This window comes from Suricata suricatta, chromosome 4, assembly GCF_006229205.1.
Source record: "Suricata suricatta isolate VVHF042 chromosome 4, meerkat_22Aug2017_6uvM2_HiC, whole genome shotgun sequence".
Taxonomy (NCBI): Eukaryota; Metazoa; Chordata; class Mammalia; order Carnivora; family Herpestidae; genus Suricata; species Suricata suricatta.
The window spans coordinates 86,445,935-86,470,064 of record NC_043703.1 but is presented as its reverse complement, the minus strand read 5'-3'; the positions used below and the strand labels follow the sequence as shown (position 1 = coordinate 86,470,064).

The 24,130-nt window shown below is 45.5% G+C and overlaps 1 protein-coding gene across 4 annotated transcripts in view; it reads left to right on the top strand.

Annotated features, from left to right (window-relative positions):
- NPAS2 (neuronal PAS domain protein 2) overlaps positions 1 to 24,130 on the top strand; it is an 87,191-nt gene that overhangs the window by 30,673 nt on the left and 32,388 nt on the right. For 3 of the 4 annotated variants that reach the window (XM_029937139.1, XM_029937138.1, XM_029937140.1), the window contains exons 5-7: positions 4,354 to 4,443; positions 14,733 to 14,853; positions 15,886 to 15,999. In XM_029937139.1, coding sequence (XP_029792999.1) covers positions 4,354 to 4,443; positions 14,733 to 14,853; positions 15,886 to 15,999 — 325 coding nt within the window. Of the gene's footprint in view, positions 1 to 4,353; positions 4,444 to 14,732; positions 14,854 to 15,885; positions 16,000 to 24,130 lie in introns of those variants that run through there. The other variant, XM_029937141.1, reaches the window with a different exon arrangement.

Here is a 24,130-nt window from a genome sequence, read left to right as displayed (position 1 = left end):
GGAAATGGGGACAAAGGAGTTCAGTGAAAGGAGTTAGATGCTGGCTGCATGTCCGTGGTTCCTGGCAGGGTTTTTGGAGAGTGGCTTCTTTCTATATCTCCTCTTAGGTGCCTGTATAAGACTGATGTAAACTTTAATTTACATAGATTAACTATGCAGAAAACAGAAAGTACTGGAGTAAGAAAATGCCAGAACGAAGATGTCCAAATATTATGAAATATAAGCGCATTAATGAACATTTGCATAAAATGAAAGATACTTAAATCTACATGTGAACTATATTTAAAGAAAATACAGAACTTTCTCCAGAAGCAATGCATTTTAAGTATGTTAAATTTAGACCAGCTTGTGAAATATAATGTTGAATTAATGTATCATTATGCTACTTTACATAAACCATTTTATCTTTTAATTCTTAGGGAACAGTAGTTAAAACATATAACCCTATAGCACCCAGCCTCTTTTCCAGAGTATGTAGCACAGCCTTCTTTTTTTCCCCACTGAGTTTCAAGAAATCAAAAGTGTTTGAGGAAATGAGACTTTTATAAAGTTAAAAATGGATACATATTTGGGCTGAAAGGCAGGAGTGAGATTCAGGAGAGTGGAATTTCTAGAAAAAGATTTTTAGATTTGTATGTATATTCTTTTAAGATTTTTTTTTAATTTTTTGAGAGAGAGAGTGTGTGCACACTAGTGGGGGAGGGTCAGAGAGAGAAGAGGGGGACAGATGATCTGAAGCAGACTCTGTGCTGATAGCAGAGAGCTCTATGTGGGGCTTGAACCCACAAACTGTGAGATCATGACCTGCACTGAAGTCAGATGCTTAAACATTTGACTGTGCCACCCAGGCACCCTTGGATATATATTCTTTATGCACTTTCCCCTGCTCCCAGTGTAGACTCCTTGAAGTGGATCTAAAGGAATTATGCTAGGTGAGTGAATTACGCCTGCACAACAATCAGGTCTTCTGGGCACATCGCAGCTTCGAGGAGTCTGGGAAGCCCACCGACTAGCCCTTGTGATTGATCTGTTTTAGACTTCTGTTCCAGTCTGCTGTCTTCAGTCAACACAGACCTGGTGATGAGTAACTGCACCTCCAGGATGTTCTTCCAGATGGTCCAGGCCCTCGGTGGCCCCCCCAGGATGATGCCATTGCCATTTGCCACTAGGCAGCTTTTAACTAGTGTGTGTGTCCCTTTCTAGCTGCACAGCCCTCTCCTTTTCCAGAGCCATTTCAGGGAATATGAGAGATTCAGATGCCAGGTCTTGGTGACCATGAGGTTTCCTTTTTAGATGAGGACAGGATCCATCAGGCCCTAGGGAGAGGAACCACTGGTGCCCTCTCAATGTGAATCCCTCTGTCTTCCCTCTTCTCTCAGAAAGGCCCCAATCCAGACTCCAGGATGACTCCTATGGTTGTGGAGTTTGAACAAAAATGACTTGGCTACAGATCAGCTAAGCAGGGACAGTGTAAGCTGGCAGAGATTGTGGCTACAGGCATTGGAACAAGTTTGCCCAGAAGAAGGGGAGGCTCTTAGGGCACCTGGGTGGCTGAGTTCGTTGAGCATCAATTTCAGCTCAGATCATGAGCTCACAGTTCATGAGCTAGAGTCCCACATCAGGCTCACTTCTGTCAGCGCAGAGCCTGCTTCAGATCCTCTGTTTCCCTTTCCCTCTGCCCCTCCCCAACCTGTGCTCTGAAAGAAAGAAAGGAAGGAAGTGAGGGAGGGAGGAGAAAAGGAGGAAGGAAAGAAAGGAAAGAAAGAAGAGGAAGCTCTTGTTGACTGGCAGGTAGGGCGTTTGTAGTACTTCTGAATTTTATTCAGAGAAGCGACAATGATCTTTTCTCAAAGCCCAGAGGTTGTCCCAGGGAGGGCAAGAAGCATCAGAAAAGGAATTGGCAGAGTTGTTTATGTTTCTTTCTGGCGTGCGGCAGATATAAACTTTGGGCCATTATGGCATTTTGGGTGTTCCCTGAGCTGCTGTCACAGTCCACGTTACTTTGAGAGGGACACATGATTTCCCAGTCACAGAGTGTTGAGTCATTCAGTGGAGCTGAGGGGACCTTCTAAAGCCGCAGCAAGTGTTCTCCAAGCAGTGACTCAGCGCACATCTTGCGCATTGGATGGGAAACGCCAATAAGCTGATGAAAGTTATCTTCCATCTATAAATACCTTCAGCTCTTTAACACCCACATGCTTTACAAATCCAAGAGGGGTTTGGGCTCACTGTGCAAGGCAATTATTTGTACTGTTTCTGTTTTCCCAGTACTCTGCCCCACTTTTTCCTAAAAGGTCCAGATGACATCAACAGTGCCCCCACCTTGTAAAATTCACCACCAGGAGGGCTGAAAATATGACTTAAAAAAAACAATTAGGAAAAGAAACAAAAGTTACCAGGATGCACCTCTGTGTTCACCATGACCCATAAATGTTATCGGAGGTTTGTTAACCTCGGTTCTTGGACCTCATCATTCTTTGTTGGGGGAGGGGGTATCCTGTGCATCATTGTCGGATATTTCAAAGCATCCTTGGCTTCCACCCGCCACATGCCAGTAGCACCCACCCCAGTAGTGACGTCTACTGACACTGCTAGATGTGCCCCAATGGGGGCAGGAAGGAGGGGATCGCTTTGCCCCCAGTGGAAAACTACTGATGCAATCCAAAAGGATGATGTCCACTTAAGAAACATGCTTTAATATAGTTTTCAGTCTTTTTCTAAAATTTTTTATATTTATTTATTATTTTTGAAAGATAGAGAGAGATAGAGCACAAGTGTGGGAGGGGCATAAAGAGAAGGAGACAGAATCTGAAGCAAGCTTCAGGTTTGGAGGTGTCAGCACAGAGCCTGATACAGGACTCAAACTCACAAACTGTGAGATCATGACCTGAGTTGAAGCTGGACGCTTAACCAAGTGAGCCACCCAGGTGCCCCTATAGTTTTCAGTCTTAATTCCTGTCCTATGTAAGTATAAAAAAATACATGACCCTAGTGTTCATTTTCCTGGTGAAGAGAACTCTCTCCCATTTTGCCACAGTGCCTTTCATGCACAGTTAGTGGACTGTTTCTTATTCCTACTACAGTATACTTAGCTGCACCCCCTAATGGAGAATTCATGCCCTTGTGGCGGTGCAGACCTCCAGTAACACCCTGGGAGGAACTAGCTGAGTATATACAAAACGTTTCCAGAACTTTCTAAGCACATATTTCAGTGTAGCTTTTCTCCCCCCTTAAAGCAGAAAAATCCTCACATTCAGGGAAGATGTTACCTCAAAGATACTGTAAATAAAGCAACAGTGATAGGTTTACAATAACTGTCCACCTGAGCCTTTGACTTCCTCAGAGATTTGTTTCCTGGTGAGATGAGCTTTGTTTTAATCTTTTCCATCTATTCCAGGCACCCATATAGCCCATTGCCAAGAGGACCCCATTCTGTACTGAATTATATAGTCTGAATTTTAGAAATCACCTTGCAGATATATCTTATGAAAGCATCATGAGAATCCAGCAAGGAATCTAAAAACAAAACAGCAAAGTTGTCTGTAAGAGAAACGTTGATGGCTGGGTCACCTGGGTGGCTCAGGTGGTTAAGCGTCCAACTTAGGCTCAGGTTATGATCTTACAGTTTGTAGTTCAAGCCCCACATAGGGCTTACTGCTGTCAGCTCAGAGCTCACTTCAGATCCTCTGTCCCCTTCTCTCTGCCCCTTCCCCACTTGCGCTTTCTCTCTCAAAAAGAAAGAAAGAAGGAAAGAAAATATTGATGGCCTCCGTCCCTTCTTTTCTAACCGAAGCACTTAGAACAGCATGCGTCACATACGGTAGACACTCAGTAAGTAACGTGAATGTTCTTTACAAACGGTTTCCTCCAAGAGGTATTCCTCCTAAGGCAATGAATGAAGGCAGAAGTTGACCCCGACTGACAGTTGTTAATGCATCTGTTAGGTCCAATATCTTCTGGTAAATGTTTCCTGCTGAACTCAAAGCCATATTGGGGGTAGGGAGATGGGAACCACAAAATATCACTGACATCTTTTAATGGTAATTGTGGTGTTTCTGATTCAGCCCAACGGGATGCTTATCATTAAAACTACTTAGGCAATTTCCATGGCTCAATTTTGTCTCATGATTATAAGAGGTAGGATTCGGTGAGTCCTTTAGTGCTTTGTCTAGGCTAGACGAATCCACATACGAAATCATCCTGTGTGAGGCCAAAAAGTGCAATGAGGTTATTTGTGGAAATATTCTAAGAATTATACAACAAAGTCAGTGTCATGATGGGGAGAACTTGGCCTCAGTGATAGCCTCCATAAAAGCACAGCTAAGGAGCCTTCCACTGTTGCATTTTCCACAGGCATTAGACGGCTTCATCATCGCAGTGACCACAGATGGCAGCATCCTCTATGTTTCTGACAGTATCACGCCTCTTCTGGGGCATTTACCGGTAAGTGTCTCCTCTGCTGACCTTTGCCAGTACACATTATCATTTCACCTTGAGAACCATTCAGACCTCGGATCAAGGATGATGTAGGTATGAGGGGGTCTGTGCGTAAGAAGAGTTAATGAGTGTCCTCGACAAGGCCCAGGGGCCTTCAACAGGAAGGGCGGGTGCAGGCATGTGCCACTCTGGAACAAGCGAGGCACCAAGATCTTGGCAAACCCCAACCTGTCAGGAAGACACGGGAGCAGGTCCTGACCCTCACGTGACCCAGAAACCATGCAGCAGCTGAGCTGATGAGAGAGTGACAGCACAGTTAGCAGATCTGAGAGCCTGTACAGAGGCTGATGGATGTGCCTCCAAGGGAAAAGCCGACTTTCTGGGTCCAAGCAGAGTTGGGGGAGGAATGTGCAACAGATGGCTGGAGATGGGATGTGGTTTGGGGATCACTGAGGACATGTCTGAGATTGCAAGTGCGTCGTGACACTTAATGGTAGTAAGGGATCTGTGGCAGGGGTGATGGGGGGACGGGAGGAGAGTTGAACTCTTCTGGGAAAATGTAGCTGGACGAGGGAGGCCTTGGGGAATGAGAAGGGTGTGGGCAGCAGGACAAGCCCGGCCGTCCAGGGGGAGCCGGTGGAGGCTCAGAGGAGGCGTGGATGCTGCTCGACAAAGGCCATCCTAGATGCCCTTCACTCCCCTTCTTCCTCCCTCCTTCCCTACCTTCTTGCCTCTCTGCCTCCCCTCCTCTCTCCCTCTCCTCCTCCTCTCTGCGTAAGTCTTGCTGGCACTTAACTTCACCACACATCACGTGGCTGGTGGAGGGTCCACCTCTGGGGATCTTTCAAAGGTGTTTGGCCAGCCTTCCACTTCCTGCCATACGATTATTATTCCTATGGAGCATGACCATGAATGACAGCTCTACTAGGAGCATCCCAATTGGGATAAAACCCTCCTCTCTTCTCTCTCCTCCCAACAAGCCCTGCCAGACCAGCTAACCCCACCTCTCCCCACTCTCAGCACATGGGCAGATGGGTGGCCAGCGGATGTGATCAGAAGGTAACTCCTTCCCCTGGTTCCTGTACAAAGGAAGTCCTGGGCCAGGAAGACACTGGAGGACCATAGCCTCCTCTCCCTAGCCGCCCCTGCTGGAGAGCAGCATGGCCTTGCTTTGTGAGCAGCTTAAGCTTCCTTGGGGAGATGAGCCCAGCTTTGCTACTGGCCCAGGATTCCACATTGTCCTGGGTTACACTTGTCCTCAGAAGCCACTCCCCATTGCATCATTTCTGCAAATGACACTGTGTAGAGATCAAAGCCATTGTCCACATTTTTCCTTTGCTTGGTCATTGTGTGGCATAGCCCAGAAAAGGAATTTTTACCTTGCTAGGGAGATACCTTTGAATTACCTCGTAATCTGCCTAACCTTTGTGTTTTGGCCCACTCCCTGCACCATCTCCAAGTGAATTAGGTTTGGGACAGGGGTGGGGGGTGGATTCTCTCTCCTCTTGATAGCTGGCAGAGAGGCTGGTTCTCATTTAGTCCCAAGGAGGCAAGAGCACAGTCTCACCCTGGTTTTATCTGAGGCTAGAATAGTGATGAGGCTGAAATGAGGAACACAGACGGGATCCCACCAAATCAGCCCAGCTTCTTTGGGCTGACTGAAGGGTATAAGGAAAAAGAAAAGATGGGGTAGTTCTTTGGAGGGGTTTGTGTTTTGTCTTGAAGGGACGGGATGGGGTCATGACAGGCACTGATTGAAAGCAACGATGTGGAGCCTCCTTAATGACCCAGGAATGAGATGCAGGAGCCCAGAGCTGTTTGGGCAAACAGGATTTGCTCTGTTCTGCTTTATGCCTTTGTAATTACCTGACGACCCTGTTGCTATACATGGCAGAGGGGGCTTAGTAAGGTCTGGAATTCTGATTTGAAATTACAGAGCATTTTAGGACCACCTGTATGAGTGATTCTGTAACTCTGGACAGGTCAGAAATGACCCTATCTCTACTTATCAGTGCTAGAGACCCTTATGAATCATGATTGTCTGTCATTATCTAGACCTATATCCCAACACACACAGAGTCAGCCCTTAAAAGTTCCCCAGGGGAGGTGAGCTTAGGATGGGCAATCCCCAAATTTAACTTCTATTTACTTTTAACTTATAGTATCCAATTTTTACCCAGAGCATCACCTCTTCTCCTCCCCCCCCCTTTTTTTTTTTTTTTTGCTTGCATCTTTGCTCTCATGGGTGGATAAGGGAGATTAAGGATGGATGCTTTCCAGGTGCCATTCAGCCACCAGCTGGGTAAGCAGAGGGACCCATCCAGGAGGAATACCTCTATCACCTCTACTTTACAAAGAAGGAAACCCAAGGTGGCCCAGCCAGGGAGAGATAAAGCAGGACCTAACCCAGGCGTGATTGCCTATAGAGCCCAAGTTCATCATCACTTGGCTCCAGTGTATTCCTGATGCCAAGGGTTGGAGCTATCATTCAGGAATTCTGCTTTTGGTTTAATTCCCTTCAAGTCTGACTTATTTACTACTTAGCATGAGCTGAGGACTTGTCCATGGACAATGCAGCCATTTGAAAGGCCTATGTGAGACTATTTTTTCCGTAAGGGTTTGCAGTTTTATTGAGAGATTTCACCTGTTAAACCATTAGGGACTAATAGGAAAATAGCCATCATGCATTGAGCACTTACTCTGTGCCTATGAAGAGTCCCTTCCATAAGTAATATGTGTAAAGCACTTACTACCTGGCACAGAGGTAGAGCTATATCACATTTGTTCCCCTTCCCTATAACTTACAATGACTTTGCAAGGTAGATACTTACCCCAGTTCACAGATAAGGAAACTAAGGCACAGAGAGGTTCAGGTTTCATAGCCAGTAAGTGTTGGAGCTGGAATTTGACTCGGGCGTTTTGACTCTGATTTGCTGCTTAACCACTAATCAGAATTCTATATAAGAGAGAGGAAAGTCGGGCGTTCTCAGGGTAGAGCACCGGGTTAGGAAGAGAGGATGGGGAACTGAGGGGGGCATATCAAACAGAGATGCAGTGTGGGCAGGGGCAGGAGGCTGTGGGCCCCAGCAGTGGTGCCCTGTTGGTATCAAAGGCTGGCGCACCAGGGATTAGGTCCCGCTGTCCCTTGCATGGCCAGGGATTGGAGACCCATCCATGATTGGGAAGGTCAGGAGACAAAAAGCAGCAAGAATTCTTTTCTATTTGAGACCATCAGGTTTCTAGTCTCTGTTTCCTTCCTACTACTAGAAACTCAGACATGGCAAAAGTTCCCATGATAGATTTCTGTATAGCAATCTTCTGATGAAATATGCTAGAACTTTCTTTCCCAATTTAATAGAGCAAAAAATAAGAAAATAGCTCAAAAAAGAAAGTGGTTTTAAGACAAAGTCAAAACCTTCCCATAGTGGTGACGCCACTATATTTGAGTATCTAGAATTAACGAACACAGGTGGTCCAAGAAGAAATGTGGGCATGACAGGTAAGCGTGCCTATGGAAGACCCAGGGCTAAAGGGAGCTTCTGGGATGAAAACTTTCCAGGAAGATCTAAGGGACTGTAAGTCACATGACTCTGACAGACTAGGGAAGAATAAGATGTTGGGGCAGAACCACATGAGAGACTCTAAGTAGGCATAATCTGTGCTTTTTATTTGGACTTTTGTTTGAGTTTCTAAAAAAAAAAAAAAACTGACTTCCCAGGTTGCTCTTTTAATTTGTTAGTGATTGCAATGTTTGCTGAATGAGGGGGTCCATGCTAGGCCCCGAAGGCCGAAGTCCTGTTTCCAGCCCTGAGCACAGACTCAGTGTGCCTATGTATTCACTGGGTGATGGGCTGAGGTCATAAATGGGGTTGCTACCTCAGGAGCAATTGCAAACAGCTTCGTTGTAGAAAGCGACTCAGAAGTAAGAAATGTGGGCATGGACAACACCACTTCCCCAAAGGAAAGTAATTTAAGGCACTAGTAATTATAAGTTGGAGAAATCTACAGACCAAGAAATCCTCCCGTGGAATGCTGGTTCTCCAGAGCTCCAGCAAGCAGTGCAAGATCAAAGTAGAATAAGGGACCAAATTCCCATGGTGAGGGTCACAGCAGGAAGAGGAGGTCACAGAAAAGGAAAGACAGAGCCCCAGGCTTATGTTACCATACAATGTAGCAGCAAGTTCATGAAACACCTTCCAGGAAACATTGCTCGGCCCTCCCTTCCCCACCCTACCCTCACCTGCTGGAAGAACCCACTTGATCCCAGTCACCTGGTCAGAGGTGGCTCTGGGTGGGGGCCGAGCTGGGGTCCCTCTGTCTAGGAGGGGTGTGGCAGGTGTGGCTACTTGCAGCTCAGAGTCCGTCACAGGTTAAAAGAGTCCAGGTCACTAGTTAGATTGTTTTTATTTTAATGTGCCTTTTTATTTTTATAAAGCATAGATACAAAAGTATGTATAAAGTATACATTCGGTTTTTAATGATAAAGTGACCATGAACATACAGGTAGCTGTCACTGAGGTGAAGAAACAGAAGATAACCAGGACTATGGAAGCTTCTGTCTGTTCTTTTCCCATCACACCCCCACCTTCCAGCCAGAGATGACCATCTTCCTGGCTTTTAAGATGATTTCTTCCTTGTTTTTCTTTGCAGCTCTACCGAGTTTTGATTTGTCACTAAACACTATAATTTAGTACTACCTTTTGTTTAACTTCATGTAAATAGAGCTGTAGGAAATGTACTCCTTTTGCTGAACATGGTTTATGAGATCCATCCATCCAACACTGTTAGTAGTGGCCGTCATGGGTTTATTTTCATTGCTGCTCAGTATTCCACTAGAGGAATGGGCTGAAATTTCCACATCCATTCCAGTTTGGAAGTCTTAGAAAGGGCCATATGTTTGCACTCATAGGTCTAGCAGGAAAACAAGAGAGACCTAATGGAGAACCAGGGGGAGCGGAGGAGGGAGAGAGAGTTGGGGAGAGAGAGGGATGCAAAACTTGAGAGACTATTGAATGCTGAGAATGAACTGAGGGTTGAAGGGGGAGGGGGGAAAAGAGGTGGTGGTGATGGAGGAGGGCACTTAAGGGGAAGAGCACTGGGTGTTGTATGGAAAACAATTTGACAACAAAATATTATGGAAAAAGAAAAAAAAACTTCACTCAGAAAAAAAAAAAAGAAAGGGCTTTTGTGAACATGCTGCATGTGTAGCATTGCTACACAACTATGTGTATAATTGCCAGATTATAGAGTAGGTCCACCCTCACTGCTACTAGATAACACCAAGTTGTTAACAGTGGTTGCACCCATCAACCCTCCACCTGCAGAGTTGAGTTCCAGATGCTCTGTGCCACAGAATTTGGAATGTCACGCTTCCTACTGTTTGTCAATCTAGTGCATGAAGGCATCTCATGGAGCCTTAACTTGCTTCTCTCCCTCATTGCTAATGAGGTTGAGTGTCTTTGCATATGTTTATTAGCCATTAGGATTTCCTCTTTGGTGAACATGGTGCTTATCTGGGTGTTTTGCCATTCTCCTACTGGATTGTCTAGTTTGTGTCTTGTAATAATTTGTAAGCATTCTATGTTCTCGACACTAGTCTTGTGTCAGATGTTGTTTGAGTCCCCTCCTATTCACTGCCTTGAGGATACAGGTTCGACAGAACACACAGCACCCAATTCTGGACATACTAGCTCGACAACCATTTATTAGTCACATCCACTCATAGCCTAGAGGACAAGGACACAGGGCCACATGGGCTGCCCTCTGGAACAGTGAACCAGCATGGGCTGTGAGAAGCAGGCTGCATAGTAACAAGAGGATGGGGTACCCCCTGATCCCCACTGAAGTGAGATTGGCTTGTTTGTGTAATTCCACTGGCTGGCAGGGAACTAAATCCTCTACTCAGGGATAAGCAGGAACTGTGCCTGACCCCCTTGATAAGAAGCACTGTTTAGCTAGGGAACTTTATCCATGGGGCCAGAGTGTGAAGGGGAACCTTCAGTTGCACAAAATGGAGGCCCTCCTGATTTTGCTAGGTGGCAAGGCAGCAGTTAACACTGAAACTTAATTTTAGGACTTAACACCACGGTGTGTGTGTGTTGCAAATATATTCTCTCATTTTGTAGCTTACCTTTCCCTCTCTCAGTTCTTTTCATGAATCGAGATTCTTCATAGTTGGTACCTTTTATATCCTAATTCATTCTTCACTGCTCTAAGGTCAAAGCCACTTCCTGTGCTGTCTTCTAAAAGCATTACTGTTTGACCATCAGTTTGTTTCCAAATCTAAATTGCACCAAAGCATAGCGACTATGTTTCCAACTTTTTGGCCCCTTAGGGAGATCAAGGCCCTGACTGCTTCCCTGAGCCCATTCCTGCCTCTTCGCAGTAGAAGGCTTCCCCAGGACTTCTCACCATTGCCCTTTCCAACCAAGGCCAACACATCTCCAGCCAGAACCGCCAGGGCCCGTTTGGGACACTGCTGGACAGAGTGCCCTCCCAGCCCATCTCTACCTCAGCCGGCAGCCTGTGTGCTCTGTGTGCAGGCTCTCACTTAACTTCGCTGGGTGGGACTGATCTGGGGCTGGTGGTTTGTAGGGAGAGAGGAAAATGCCTCACTGTCTCCCGAAGCACTTCCCGATCTTCCCTAGGCACCCACAGGGCCCCAAGAAGAGATGTGGGAGATGTGCAACTGGAATTTAAGAATAAGCATTTGTATTGAAAGTATTCTTGGTAAAGATTCCCGATAAAGTAGCCAAGGACATACCAGTAAGTTAGATAGAGAACCTTCCGCCTCCAACAGGTACATGATGTTCCAGACACGGTGATTCAGTTGTGAAGATGGCTGCAGATGCCAAATGCCCTCCCTTGTCTCTGTAATTGCTGTCATTTTAATAAGCAGAGCTCAGCTCATTCAAGGAACAGTTCAGTTGCAGATATAATTTACTCTCCTGTAAGCACTGGGGTTTAAATTTTCAAATTATCCTTGTTTGTGTTGGTTGTTAGCACATGGAAATGGCATAATAGTAATATAATAGTGAATAGAGAGAAAGCTTGCTCTGTGCCCAGCACAGCCCTGAGCCCTTTTTGTGTATTAACTCTTAATTCTCACAACCTCCCCCTTACCACCAATCTCCATCCAGGGCTCACCTTTATTCTGGGCAGAACTTATAGCCTGAGGTGCCCCCACGGCCCTGTGACCTGCCAGCTGCCTCCCACAGGAGCAACTAGGTCAGGTAGCTCCTTAAGCCTGCTCTCTGCCGTCAGGGGAAGGGGGCTTCCACCTGGCTCTCCAAGAAAAGGCCATGGAGTGACTTCGTCATCATTTTCCTATATCTGAAATGTCTTTAAGAAGAAAGAATACTGTCCTCTGTGAGCATTAGTCAGCACCTAAAAAACTAAAGGGAATGAGCTTAAAATAAAATCAAGAACATCAGAAGGAACTTGGAGAAAGCCTGAATGAGAAAATGATAACACAGGCTAGTGAGGGGTTTGAAGAGTTTTTGCCAATAAAGATCAAGCCAAGCCAGGGTGCAATGGAGCTGGGAGTCCCCCCTTTTCCTCCTCCTGTCCTTCATCAGCCACCAAGTGGTGGCTCCTCACAGCCCCTAGAATGCTGGCTGCAAGAGGGAAGGGGCTTGCCTCCTCTCTTGTGTTTCTTCCCAGTGCCAAAGGCAGTAGCTGGCAGGCACATGGCAGCCCTCAGTGTTGGATGCATTATGCTGTTGAATGACCCCTCCTCCTGCACATCACATCTCATTCCTTGTGCCTATTCAGACTCTGACCATCTCTAGCCTGGTTTCCCGTGCTCCCTTCCTCCTCAGACCAGAAACCTTAAAGATGTCTTTAAAGCAAAGGTAGAGTCCTGCCCTGCCTTCCTCTAGGTCCCTCAGTTCCATCTCCCCCACCCCAGGCACACAGGACAGGGCACTCTCTCCTCTGGGGCCTTCTTTGCTCTGGCCTCACTACCCTTTTTACCCCCTGCTCTCCTCCCTCCCTTGTGATGCTTTTGTGCATGCTGTGCCTCCTGCCTAGAGCACCCTGGCTGCCCTGAAGATGAAGATGCCATCTTGTCCCCCAGATCCTGCTCAAGGATCCCTCCCTGTGGGAATTGTTTTTGCTGTCCTTGTGATTAGATTTGGCACAACATGCTCAGTGTTCTAAGGGTGTCTTGTTTTTACTCCTTTTACTTCTTTCAACTGGTTGATGCATTTTTCTCAAAGGCCAAGTACCATTAGATGTCAGGCATATAGGGATGAAGGAAGACAGGACCCCTACTCTCCTGGGGCTCCTGTTGGATGAGGCAGGCAGAGAATACACACCAGCATGTGAATGAACAAGGAAACTTCAAGAACTTTTTAAAGGGTTATTAAGCACTTAATCACACTGAGCATTCATTGAGTGATTGCCGTGTGCCCTTTGACCAGCAGCTCCTGGCACCCTCACAGCTTCCTCGTCTTTTGCTTGAACAAAGCACAACCCGAGGAGGAGGAGCCCTCTGGGGCCCTCCCCACCTTGCCACGACACAGGCCAGTGTGGTCTAGGCAGACCTGCCCTTCACCAGCGGTTTCAATATGGAGGAACAAATGTCGTGAGGGGCTTCAGAGGCCAGAGCCACAGCAGTCAGGGTGGCATCCATAGGTGCTTTCTCAGAAGCAGTGCCTTCAAAGCAGGGACCTAAAGAATGCCCAGGAGTTAGCCAAACAAAAGGAGCTGTGCGTGAGGTCCCAGCCTGAGGGTGCAGCGTAGGGAAGGCCAGAAAAGAAGAGCAAACCTGGCAGACTGAAAAAAAGTAAGTTTAGGGGGTGGGTCGTACATAGCCTTAGAAGTGAATGGGGAGGTTCAGGCTTTGTTATGGGAGCATTTGGAAACCAAATGACAGTATTTGTTTTGTTTTGTTTTGTTTTGTTTTGTTTGTCTTTAAGTAAGCTCTGTACCCAATGTGGGGCTCAAACTCACAATCCTGAGGTCAAGGGTCACATGCAGTATGGCTTGAGCCACCCAGGTGCCCTGCTGATAGATAGATTGAAGCAAGGGGGTGACCTGATCTGACACAAGACTCCTTCTAGCCTGCTGGTGGAGAATAAGTTGCACAGGAACAAAAGTTGATGTGGGAAGACCAGTTTGGTCAGTTCACTCCCCAGATAAGAGATGATGGTGATCGAGCCTGGGGTTGAGGCCATGGAAATAAAGAGAAGGGAGGAGATCTGAGAGGATTTGAGGGACGCATGTCTCACAGCCCTTGGACATTGTCTGGATGTGAAGATGAGGGGAGATGTTGGGAATGGGATGGGCAAGTGCGACGGGCAAGTGACCACCTGGCAATATTGTGCATGGGGACATTGAGCCCAGGAGAGGAGGAGGCGAGGGCACAAAAGAGTGAGGACATTAGTGATGTCCATGTGAATCTCAGGTTCCCAGGGGACACGCAACAGAGAGTTGCCTGGATATACAAATTTAAGAGTGCATGCAGGTCGTGTTTTAAAAATGTATGAAAGCATGAGTTTATTGAGGGAAACTGAGGCTGCAAGAGACGTGACCGTCTTCTCTCTCTTCTGTGGACTTCCACCTGCACTAACCACTATGGGAACCATGGGCTACATGTGGCGATTTAAATTCCAATTAAAATCATTAAAATTAAATGCAATTAAGAATTCAGTCTTCTGTCACACCAGCCACATTTCACTGCTCATAGCCATGTAGCTGGTTGCTCTCGTAAGGGACAGCGCACATTAGAGACCATTTCCATCATCACAGACAGTTGTATTGGACAATGCTAGATCTAGATTCTATGTCTTATTAATTTTGTATGCACAGTGTTCAAGCATTCAGAAAAAAAGTGCAGTTTCTTTGATTGGAGGGACATTTAAATAGTAAACAGGGGTTCATTTGTTGGCCTAATGGTCAGAAAAGGAACCCCACACATTTTTTAGAGCCCTTCCCAGGAGTGACAGGGCTCACACGGGGGCCCCAGTCAGAACACGGGAGTCCTGGCAGGTGGGGCTCCTCCAGGGAAAGTGGGACCCTCTGCTTATTTGTCTGATTTAACTCTTACTTCTTTCGTGGGCCTATGGGCAATACCATAGCACATTTGCTCTGGACCAAGTGAAACGTTATAGATCATAATCCAGGATTACAGAGTGATGAAATTGAGATTCTGTGTGGAAAATCAGGTCTTGAACTTTTCATTTCAGAGGTCAGTTCTGAGTAGTCCTGAATGTCCAGGTTTTGCTTTTGCTTTTGCTTTTGTTTTTCATGTTCGTTGAGTGTGTACCTTTGTTCTTTATTTTCTTTTTCAGTCAGATGTCATGGATCAGAATTTGTTAAATTTTCTTCCAGAACAAGAACATTCAGAAGTTTACAAAATGCTCTCTTCCCATATGCTTGTGACAGATTCCCCCTCCCCAGAATACTTAAAATGTAAGTTTACCTTTCTGGTTTTATGAGATATAAAGATAAGAGTTTTACTTTGAAAAGGAGGTTAGAATGAATTGAGAGAGAGAGGACTAATTTTGAAAACAGCTTTCCCTGTGACTCAGAATATTTCCAGGGTCCTTAGAGGTATATTTTATTTGGAATTTCAGACTAAACCTAGAGTTTTACGTAGTAGTAGTAGTAGTATGTAGTAGAATCGTCTGACATTTAACTTCTCGGTGGAAAATTTGAAAGCATGGCACTTAAGAGTAAGAATTTGTTTTGCCTGTAATACAAGAAGTTCTTTTTTTTTTTTTAAACACAAGAGTCTTTTGGTAACCAGCACTGCAAAAACCAGGGAGCAGTCTCCTTATTGTAGAGGGCACTGTAAAGCTAGATGTATATGATAACCAAGTGACCAACTGAAAACTGAACAATTAGGTCAAAACTCCAAGTTCTCTTCTCCTGAGATCGTCATCTGGTTATTTCTATACGTTTGTGGTTTTTATGGAATTTTAAAGTTTTCCTCAAAATTGGCAACTCGGATGGAAAGGGCGGCCTTGGTGCTCGCTGAACCGTGTACCTTGGTGGAGGGAATGCTAGTGACTCGTGCTTGTTCAAGCCTTAGTCTGTTTTCCGTAAATAATTTGTCCTGCTGTATATCTGATGTTACTTCAAAGCAATGTGAAAAGATTAAATTAAAGAGAGCAGCTCTATATGAGCAGCTTTATTTTAATACACCATATGAAAACAACCGGAACTAATCAATGCCGACATAACCAACCACAGACATCTGTGAGCAAATTAAGACTAATTGGGCCCAAGTATGGAAGGCAAGAATATCAATATAGACTATGGTGTGGGGGAATCCCCCTATTCTGCAAAGGTTATAAAACCATGTCCAAAAGTCAGTCATAATGAGAGAAATGTCCTGGCCGTGTAGACTAAAGCCCATGAGTTACACAAAGATAAACTTGTTTAGTCTAGAATCTATGTCATACTCATGTTCCTTTTTCTTTTTTTCCTTTAACGGCCCAGCTGACAACGATTTAGAGTTTTATTGCCATCTTCTCAGAGGCAGCTTGAACCCAAAGGAATTTCCAACTTATGAATACATAAAATTTGTAGGAAATTTTCGCTCTTACAACAATGGTAAGCTTTAATTGTCATATAATTGTGACAGTGTCTTTTATCATGCAAACGCGCACACGGGGGCATAAGAATCCCTGAGGGAGGGGGAGTGAGAATATGTGCTTTTCATATTTGCATTTGGATTTTCATGTTCCCAAGATGCGTTTTATGCTCGTAAATGCTGTCTCCCATTTGAGAAGAACGTACTCCCACACTTGTTTATGCCGGTGCATGAAGTCCCACTGAAATGCACTTTATTCATGTATTTATTTTCAGGTTGATGGAATAGTTCGGTACTGTGGGAAACAGCTTCCAGTTAATAAAGACTAGGCTCAGCCTACACACAGCCAAACAGGGCTTCATTGTGACATGAATATCCGTAACCTTGGTTTCTGCATCTTCAGTCTCCTTTTTCCAGAACTGCTATGAGCATGTTCTCACGGGTCTGGCACATGGGTCTTCTGCTTACTCTGACCCTAATGCACAGAAAGTAGCTGTTTTATGAGGAGCCAGCAAAATCCACAATTTTACAGATTAGCCAAGTATAAAATCGTACTCTCTGAAATTACCCAGATGACTAATGGTCCAAGCTCTGGCTGTACCTCTAAACTAGAGTGACACCCTCAGTTTCACTTTTCACCATGTGAAAATGGGAATGCAGGCCCAATGGCAGAAATTCTGAAGTACAGTCCCCATCCCACAGCCCCACTGTAGAGCCCAGCACAGAAAGGTCTGCGTTTTGTTTGCTTCGCTCATCAAACCTCTACACAAAACAAATCACTTTGAATAATCTAACATTTCATAAAACCACAAAGATGGGAAAAACAGAAGGAAGTGTTGACAGGGATGAGAGAAAGAGAGGGGGGAAGAAAGGAGGAAAATACCAAAGGAAAACTGACAGGGAGATGAGGCATGGAAATGATGAGTGGTCAGGTGGAGACACCAGGTAGTTGATGGCAGCCCTGCTTGGGCAGCCTCTGGACCCATGATGGAGTCGATTACCCACCGAATCAGACCCAGAGTTCCCATTAGAATCAGCCAATGTAATGGCCCTGAGTCCTAATGCGGAAGCCAGCCAGGATCTTTCCGTATCCCTCAAACGATCCTCTGTTGTATGTCATTTGCATAAATATACCTACTTTATCTAAAAGTCTGAACTAGATCCTAAATACTTTGGTCCTGCCAAAGTGATTTTCAAGCCTAATGTTCAGGGCTCATCCTCAGATGATGGGCTCCTTGGCTAACTTGGCGCCCTTTTGGAACCTACCCAAATGGGATTCCTAAGTGGTTGAAAGAAGCAAAGGGAGGTCAGCTTTCACAAGTGATGCCCTAAATCTGGGCCAAACAGGATAAAGCCAAAGCCTGACCATGCCTTTCCCAACCCTCATGAGATGAATGTTTCATGAACCACACAAATAAGTAAATGGTAGCTGGTTGAGCTGCCTAGTTCAAGAAAGTGACCTACAAGACATCTGGTAGGACACCCAGCATGATGCCAGCCTAGGTGCAGGCTTCACTGGGTGAGGCAGCTTGTTAAAAACCCAGATTCTAGTTCAGGAGATCTGAGGATTGACCTGGTATTGTACAATTGGAAAGAACCTGGGCTTCTGATGAAAGGGGTCATGGACTTTGTGAAACTCCGCACTATTGAGATACTACATGCCATCCCATAGGAATTGTAATGGTACTCCTCACACTTATGGTGCTCCTTTCGACAGCTTTATCCTTGAATTAATACAAGCAGTGGTTCGCAATTTGCTTAAAATGTGTGCTGTGGCCGTGATGCCAGCTGCTGGAAGAGCAGAGCATCCTATGTGGCTGCGTGCGAGGAAGGGGAAGCCACCCTGGCCCGCAGAGTGCCAAGACTGGGAAGTCTGGGACACTGTGCCCATGTGTCCCCATGACAACGGCACACCACTTAATTAAGGAACCAACCTATGCTTGGCTGCCAAGCAGCAGACACATCCTTTGTTAATTTACATTTCCACAACTCTCCATTAAGATGCTGCTGAATATCACTTTGAAGCTTCCTGTCGCTTATCGCATTTTAGGCGGTTTCAAGGGAAGAGGCAGATTTCAGGCTTCATTGTGAATACCTGGGTCGTTTTGTTGTTGTTGTTTTAACCAGCAAAGCTTTATTTTCACTTCAAGTTGAGACAATGTTTGTTTGCCTGAAAAAATGTGTAGAAATTATGTGTGATTTTTTGGGGGGAAACTGTTACTGCTATAAACACACAGCATTGAAAAGTGGAAAACTTAAAACCAAGTATGCCAGAGTGTCTTCGAGAGCCTGTTGAACAAACCAAGTTGAGGGGGCTTTCCTGAAGCAAGAGTCTCTAAATGTAGTTGTGAAAAACCTGAAATATCATTCTCACTTGGATGAAAAGAGACCACAACAATATCAGAGGCAAATGAATGTCTAATATGGAACCCTCTGAAATCACCAACATTCAATTATTTTTGACCTATAAAGTAGAGTTGAATGTACTGTAAGAAATACTTCAAATCTCGTTTTGTAGGTTTACATCAGAATGAACATTGGACAGTGGGTTGATAAAGAGAGCTCACCTTAGGAATGCCTCCTAAGTCCCAGGTCCTGGCCCCAGTCTTTGCATTACTATTCTCATTGAGTCCTCCCACCAACCTTATAAGTGGCACTATTGGCATTGTCACTCACATCTTAACAGAGGAGGAAACTAATGCACGTAAGAACCAGAGGTGCACTTATGGGAAGTGGGAGACCTACATTCATACCCATTCTAACCCTGAACTCTTACCCCTAACCCCAGTGCTTCGCTATGTTGCAAAGCAAATCTGTGTTGAAATTAAATGTGTAGATGCAGCACACAGGCCTGTCCCTGCCACCGGGCATGCTGTTGGTACATGATGTCCATCCCTGTGCACACCAGATGTCCTATACCCATGTACCAAGCTGTTTTAAGGATACCCAAGATTTGTTTGAAATCAAATGGGTTTAGGCTCACAGTTCTCTAAAAACTGGCACAAGACACCATGGAGTCCACACAGGGAAGCACCAGGGTAGGTCAGGAAGCAAAGCAAGTAGGAGATGTGGGCAAGAGCCTAGTAGTGTGGTTTCTATGGAAAAGATTGACTGAGGCAGTGTAAACAGGCTTTGGTTTGGCGAGTTTGAATAATTTTAGTAGGCTCTTGAGTAGAGGGGCTTGTCTGTAGTTCTCAGGGACCCGGGTGATTAGGGCAAGTGGATAGTAGCCCAGAGTATGAGAGACCAATAAAGGGGATGGTTGGGGTGTGGGCTCTAGGTAGGTTGGTTTGCCTATGAAAGGTGCTCTGGAAGGTGAGTCATGCCCTATTTCTAGGAATTGGCCAAGCCTGAAAGGACCAGTTCCTCCAGGGTCTACAAGGCCCCAAATGTCAAAGCACCAAATACAGAAACTACAAAATGTGGTTTGTACACAAGCCACCGCATGCAACTTCCCTGAGTCTTCAGGCATGGCACACCTTTCAAAGCAATATGTAAAGTATAGAAGAAAAATGACTATGGACATTGGTTTTATTTTAATAGCATCCCTGTGCACACCTCAAAGAACTATGTAAGAAATGCTACCCTGGTCCATTATCAGGAGAAGTCCTGTCATTTCTGTAGGGCTGTTCAGTTTATGGAGCATTGTCTGGTGCATTCTCTTTTGATGCCTAACAGGAAATCAATATAAGGCTCTCATTTTTATCAATAATGGAGTGGAAAGGATGGTGACGTTTACTGATCTAGGAGCTCATTGCACCCCTTCCTGAGCCTATGCAGTCCATGCCTGGTACATAAGTAAGGCTCGACAAAAATATGTTGGCCTAGATCAAGGCTCAGAGATCCTAGCCCTGGATGTAGGGGGTAGAGGCATGGCTCAGACGCGACTTTTGACTCATAGGGAAATGAGGCTTTTCCAAAACTGAGAGCTAATAATAGAGCTCTCCTTGACTGACCCCAAAGCCCACTCCAGAGATGGAGTGGTAGCTTCCAGGGGCACTCTCCCTACCAAAGCAAAGATTAAATCCACTTTGGTATGTGCTGCTTGCCTGCTCACTCAGATAACTGCTTAGAATTCATCTGGCTCTATCACCAGTATAAGTAGGTCGAGTTAGGAATTTGGGGTGCGGGGAGGCACAAAAGCACCTTTGCCCTTATTAATGAGATTCAGCTCTCCAGTGGGACATTTCCAGACTCGGCAGTTGATTGTGCACCATGGCTGCACAGACACAGCAACTATTGCCCGAACACTTGAACAAAATGGAATTTTCCCCTGCTTCAGTATTTTGCACATCTCGGTCTCTCCTTCAGACTTCATCCTTTGGTACAGATGTTTTTGGGTTGGGGTTGGGATGGGCAGAGGTGAAGATGGGACTTCACATCTTTAACCTAGATTTTTAATAAACATGAAGAAGTACATGTCAGGAAATGGAACAAGAAAGTAGCCTTCCTAGAACTTTTTCACAGTAGGATAGTTTCTAACCAAGTCTGTGAAAAGCTTCTTGAGGGAATCTGAGCCAGAATACAGAACCGTATGTCTCCTCCTCTTCCCATAAAGAGTCTACTGTCTGAACTTGGCCATGTGGTCTGGAGTTCCAGAAGTCACCACTGGGGGGAACAGCCCCAGGTCTACCTCTGCTCTACACATCATTTCCAGAAGAGGAATGAAATGAAATTACTTGATTCAGGGCTATGTTTGTCCCATAACAGATGTTTTAAAATACCTCCAACAAATATACCCTTCCATCTTTTTTCCTTCTCCAGTTAAGTAGAGGAGCCCCTGGGGCTTCTCCAACCCCCCACCCAAGTCCCACAGCCGCCCCCACCACTCTTACTGGAGAGGAGCCAGCCACACGATTTTCAAAGGCGTAATAAACAATCTTTGCTTTCAGGGGTCCAATAAACAGGTTCAAGTTCCTGAAAGATAAGTTCATGCCAGGAAGAAGGCAATCCTCTTTTTAAGTAAGCCCTTGCTCCTCCCCCAGACTTGGATTTAAATGTACATCTGACTGAAATCCAGAAAGCAGTATTTCAAAAGTTTTTGGTGTGGTTCCAAATAGGTCACCCTCAGCAAACATTCCACTCTGGGCTTTCCAGAAACCACACACCAGAGTATAAAAGTTTCCCTGCCCTCATTTTACCTATTCGCCTCTAACCACACAACCAGATTTGAAACACTGGCAGAAATGGAGGCTTTTTCACTTACAACACTTGATTCCGTATGTTCCGTGGGATTTCTGTAGGTTGCTTCATTTTATGGCTTTAGGGGTTTTGTTTTTTGTTTTCGTGAGCTGAATTGAGATTTCTCATAGGGGAGCAAATCAACTCCCACCAGACCTCACTGAGAATGGAGACGTGAGTTTATCACAGGAAGGACAGCCTCAGGGAAGGGGTGTCTCATCTATCTGTCACTGGCCCCCAAGAGCAAGAAGCAGAGCTTCCCCCCCACCTCCCCCAACAGGGAAGTGCCACATCTTCTCCAGCAGTGGTTATTGCTGGCAGAGTAGATTGCGGAGGAATTAAGAACGCAATAAAGAACAAAGTGTTACCCAAGGTCATTGTCCTGCTTGAGCATCTAGATAGAGCCCGTATGGAAATGGAGCAGCGAGGAATCTTCCTGCTTGTTCCAGCCTGGGAGCAGGGCATTTCTGTAGAGGTTGTCCAGTAATTGTGATTAAAAATGTGCACAAGACATCCTGTTGGAGGACAGGGGGCAACTTCCTGTACGAAGTTCGCTTCCCCGAGCATTCAGATCTTCTGGCCCTTTCCACACCAAGTGTCTGGTACATATCTTGTCAATGCCATTACAACCTCCTGGCCCCGAGAAATACTCTAATTAACGAACACCGACGGAAGGAAGAAATATTTAAATGAGACATATATTTTCCCATCTGAGTAATTTTTTCAATCCAGCAAATTGCAAACCCTTGGCTTTCTTGTGTGGCTCTCAGCCTGTCTCCAGCCTTGTTCATTCTTTCTGATGCCAAACAGAACTGGCGGAAAGAAAGCAAAGAACCACGCCTTACCCCAGCTAGTTAGGTGGTGCCCTGGGCCAGAAACCAGGACAGGATTATTTTGCTGCCGCTGTCCTCAGAACCCAGTAACCTGGCTATTCAGAACACATCGGGTAAAGCATACCACACTGTGAAGAGAAAAAGAAGACTCTGAAAATAGTGCTTAATTAGAGGGAGAGGATTTCTTGTGAACGTTCAGGAAATTATTTTTTCCTTAACAGGTCAACACTGTAACCCAGACGTTTTGGACATTTATCATAAATCAGAGTTGAGAACGTTTTTCTTCTCTCAGCAAGCCTCCTCACTGATTGTTTCACGTCTTCCTGAACACCTTTCAGCTTTGATTTTTGTTTGTTCCAAGAAGTGCCGAGAAAGCTATTTGTCACTCTCCTTGTGGACTATTAGCATGCTTTCCCACAGCTGTTGCAACTAATTTATCATAAGCAGGCCATCTCTGATCAGAATACCTAATTGTTTAGGCCTGATGACTGAACCAGTACTGAGGAAATGGAGTACATCTTTTTCCATTTCTTTCTACACCTTTGCTATTAGCTAAATGTTCACTATCCCCACCTCTGCTTCCTCCTCGTTCTTTTCTGCCCCTTTGCAAACACGTCTCATGCCACCCAAGCCTTCCTTGCCCCTTCAGATGTTCTTATCTTCTTTCCATGGATGACCTGAGAGGTCACCTTTGAGATGGAAGCCAACCCCCCACACCAGGAGAGTTCGACTCTAATCATCTTGTTCTCTGGAGAACCTTGGGGCTCTCTTGTGTTCAGAATCCCTAGAGAGCAAGCCCAAGGCAAAATTCTTGCAGGGTCTATAAAATTTGAGTCTGTGATGAAAGGTTCAGGAGCAAAGAAGGGCTTGATCGCCCCCGTGGACTGTTAATAGGAAAGCTAAAAGCAGGGCACCATCTTGCATGTTTCCAAGCTTGAGACCCATATGGGCACTTGTGCTGTTTTCACTGAGGGCGACTGTGATATGTTGATTTGCAGCAGACATTGCCCACATCCTTCTGACCAGAGTAAATGCACCAGGAGGGCAGTGAGCCAGCCCGAGTGCCAGTGGGACCTGGGACCATGCTTGGCAGGCACCCTCCCACGGCAGGCCCACCCCCAGCAGCACCAGCTTGGGCTGCAGAAGGGGAGCCCCAGGGGGGTCTCGAGGCTTTGGTGTTCATCGTGGGCTGGGATCAGAAGTCTCCAGCCGGGTCTTAAGCTGTAGTTTAGGTGTGAGATGGAAGGTCCTCTCATCAGAGATGCATTCAGTAAACACATATTGAGCACCTGCTGTGTGTAAGACTCCTGCTCAGAGCAGGAGACTGAGAACTAGAACCAGTTCCTGCCACGGGGAAACCTGTCTCTTTAGCTTTGGGCAAGAGTAAGATCAATTTCAAGTAAGATGACCCTAGGGGCAAAAAATGTAGCAATAAATCATTGCTTTTATCTGTGGCATGAGTGCTACGTGTGTGTGTGTGTGTGTGTGTGTGTGTGTGTGTGTGTTGTAGCAGCAGAAGAAAGAAGTAGGAAAGCAGAGACCTGATAAATAGGGCTGCTTCTGCATCAACTGGTTAATCCTGACTCAGGAAGCCAGTTGTAATTAGATATGTTTTTTCTATTACTTAAATTGAAACAACTAATTAAATTCTTAATTAATGTTTTTTAACTACCTTGGGATAAGAAGTGCCAGAGAAGTTATTCTAAGTGCTAAATATTACTCTGAAGTCCCAGAGAGCAGTTTGCTCATGTGTTGACTCTGGAATCTGTGAGAAGGCTCATGCTGTGAATAAAAGTCATTTGAATCACAGTTGGCAAAATGTTTAAAGTATCTTCTTCCCCTTGACTTCCCCCCAAGGTTATCCCATTGGCCTCTGTTACAACTTTCATCCTTGATTTACCATCACCTTTGATCAAGCCCTCAGCTGCTTAAGGTTTTGGGGGAGCAAGCTCATTTAGAGGAGGAGGCTTGGTTCTGGGCCCCTCTGTAAAGCGTCTGGCTTATCAAGTGTAAGCTAGACGCAATAATGAAATTCCCCTGTGGAGTGTATTTTCATCTTTAAAACCTTAGAAGTTCTAAAAGGACTGATATAAAACTGCCCTGAGAGGCAGCCAGGCCAGCTAGTAAGCTCTGCAGT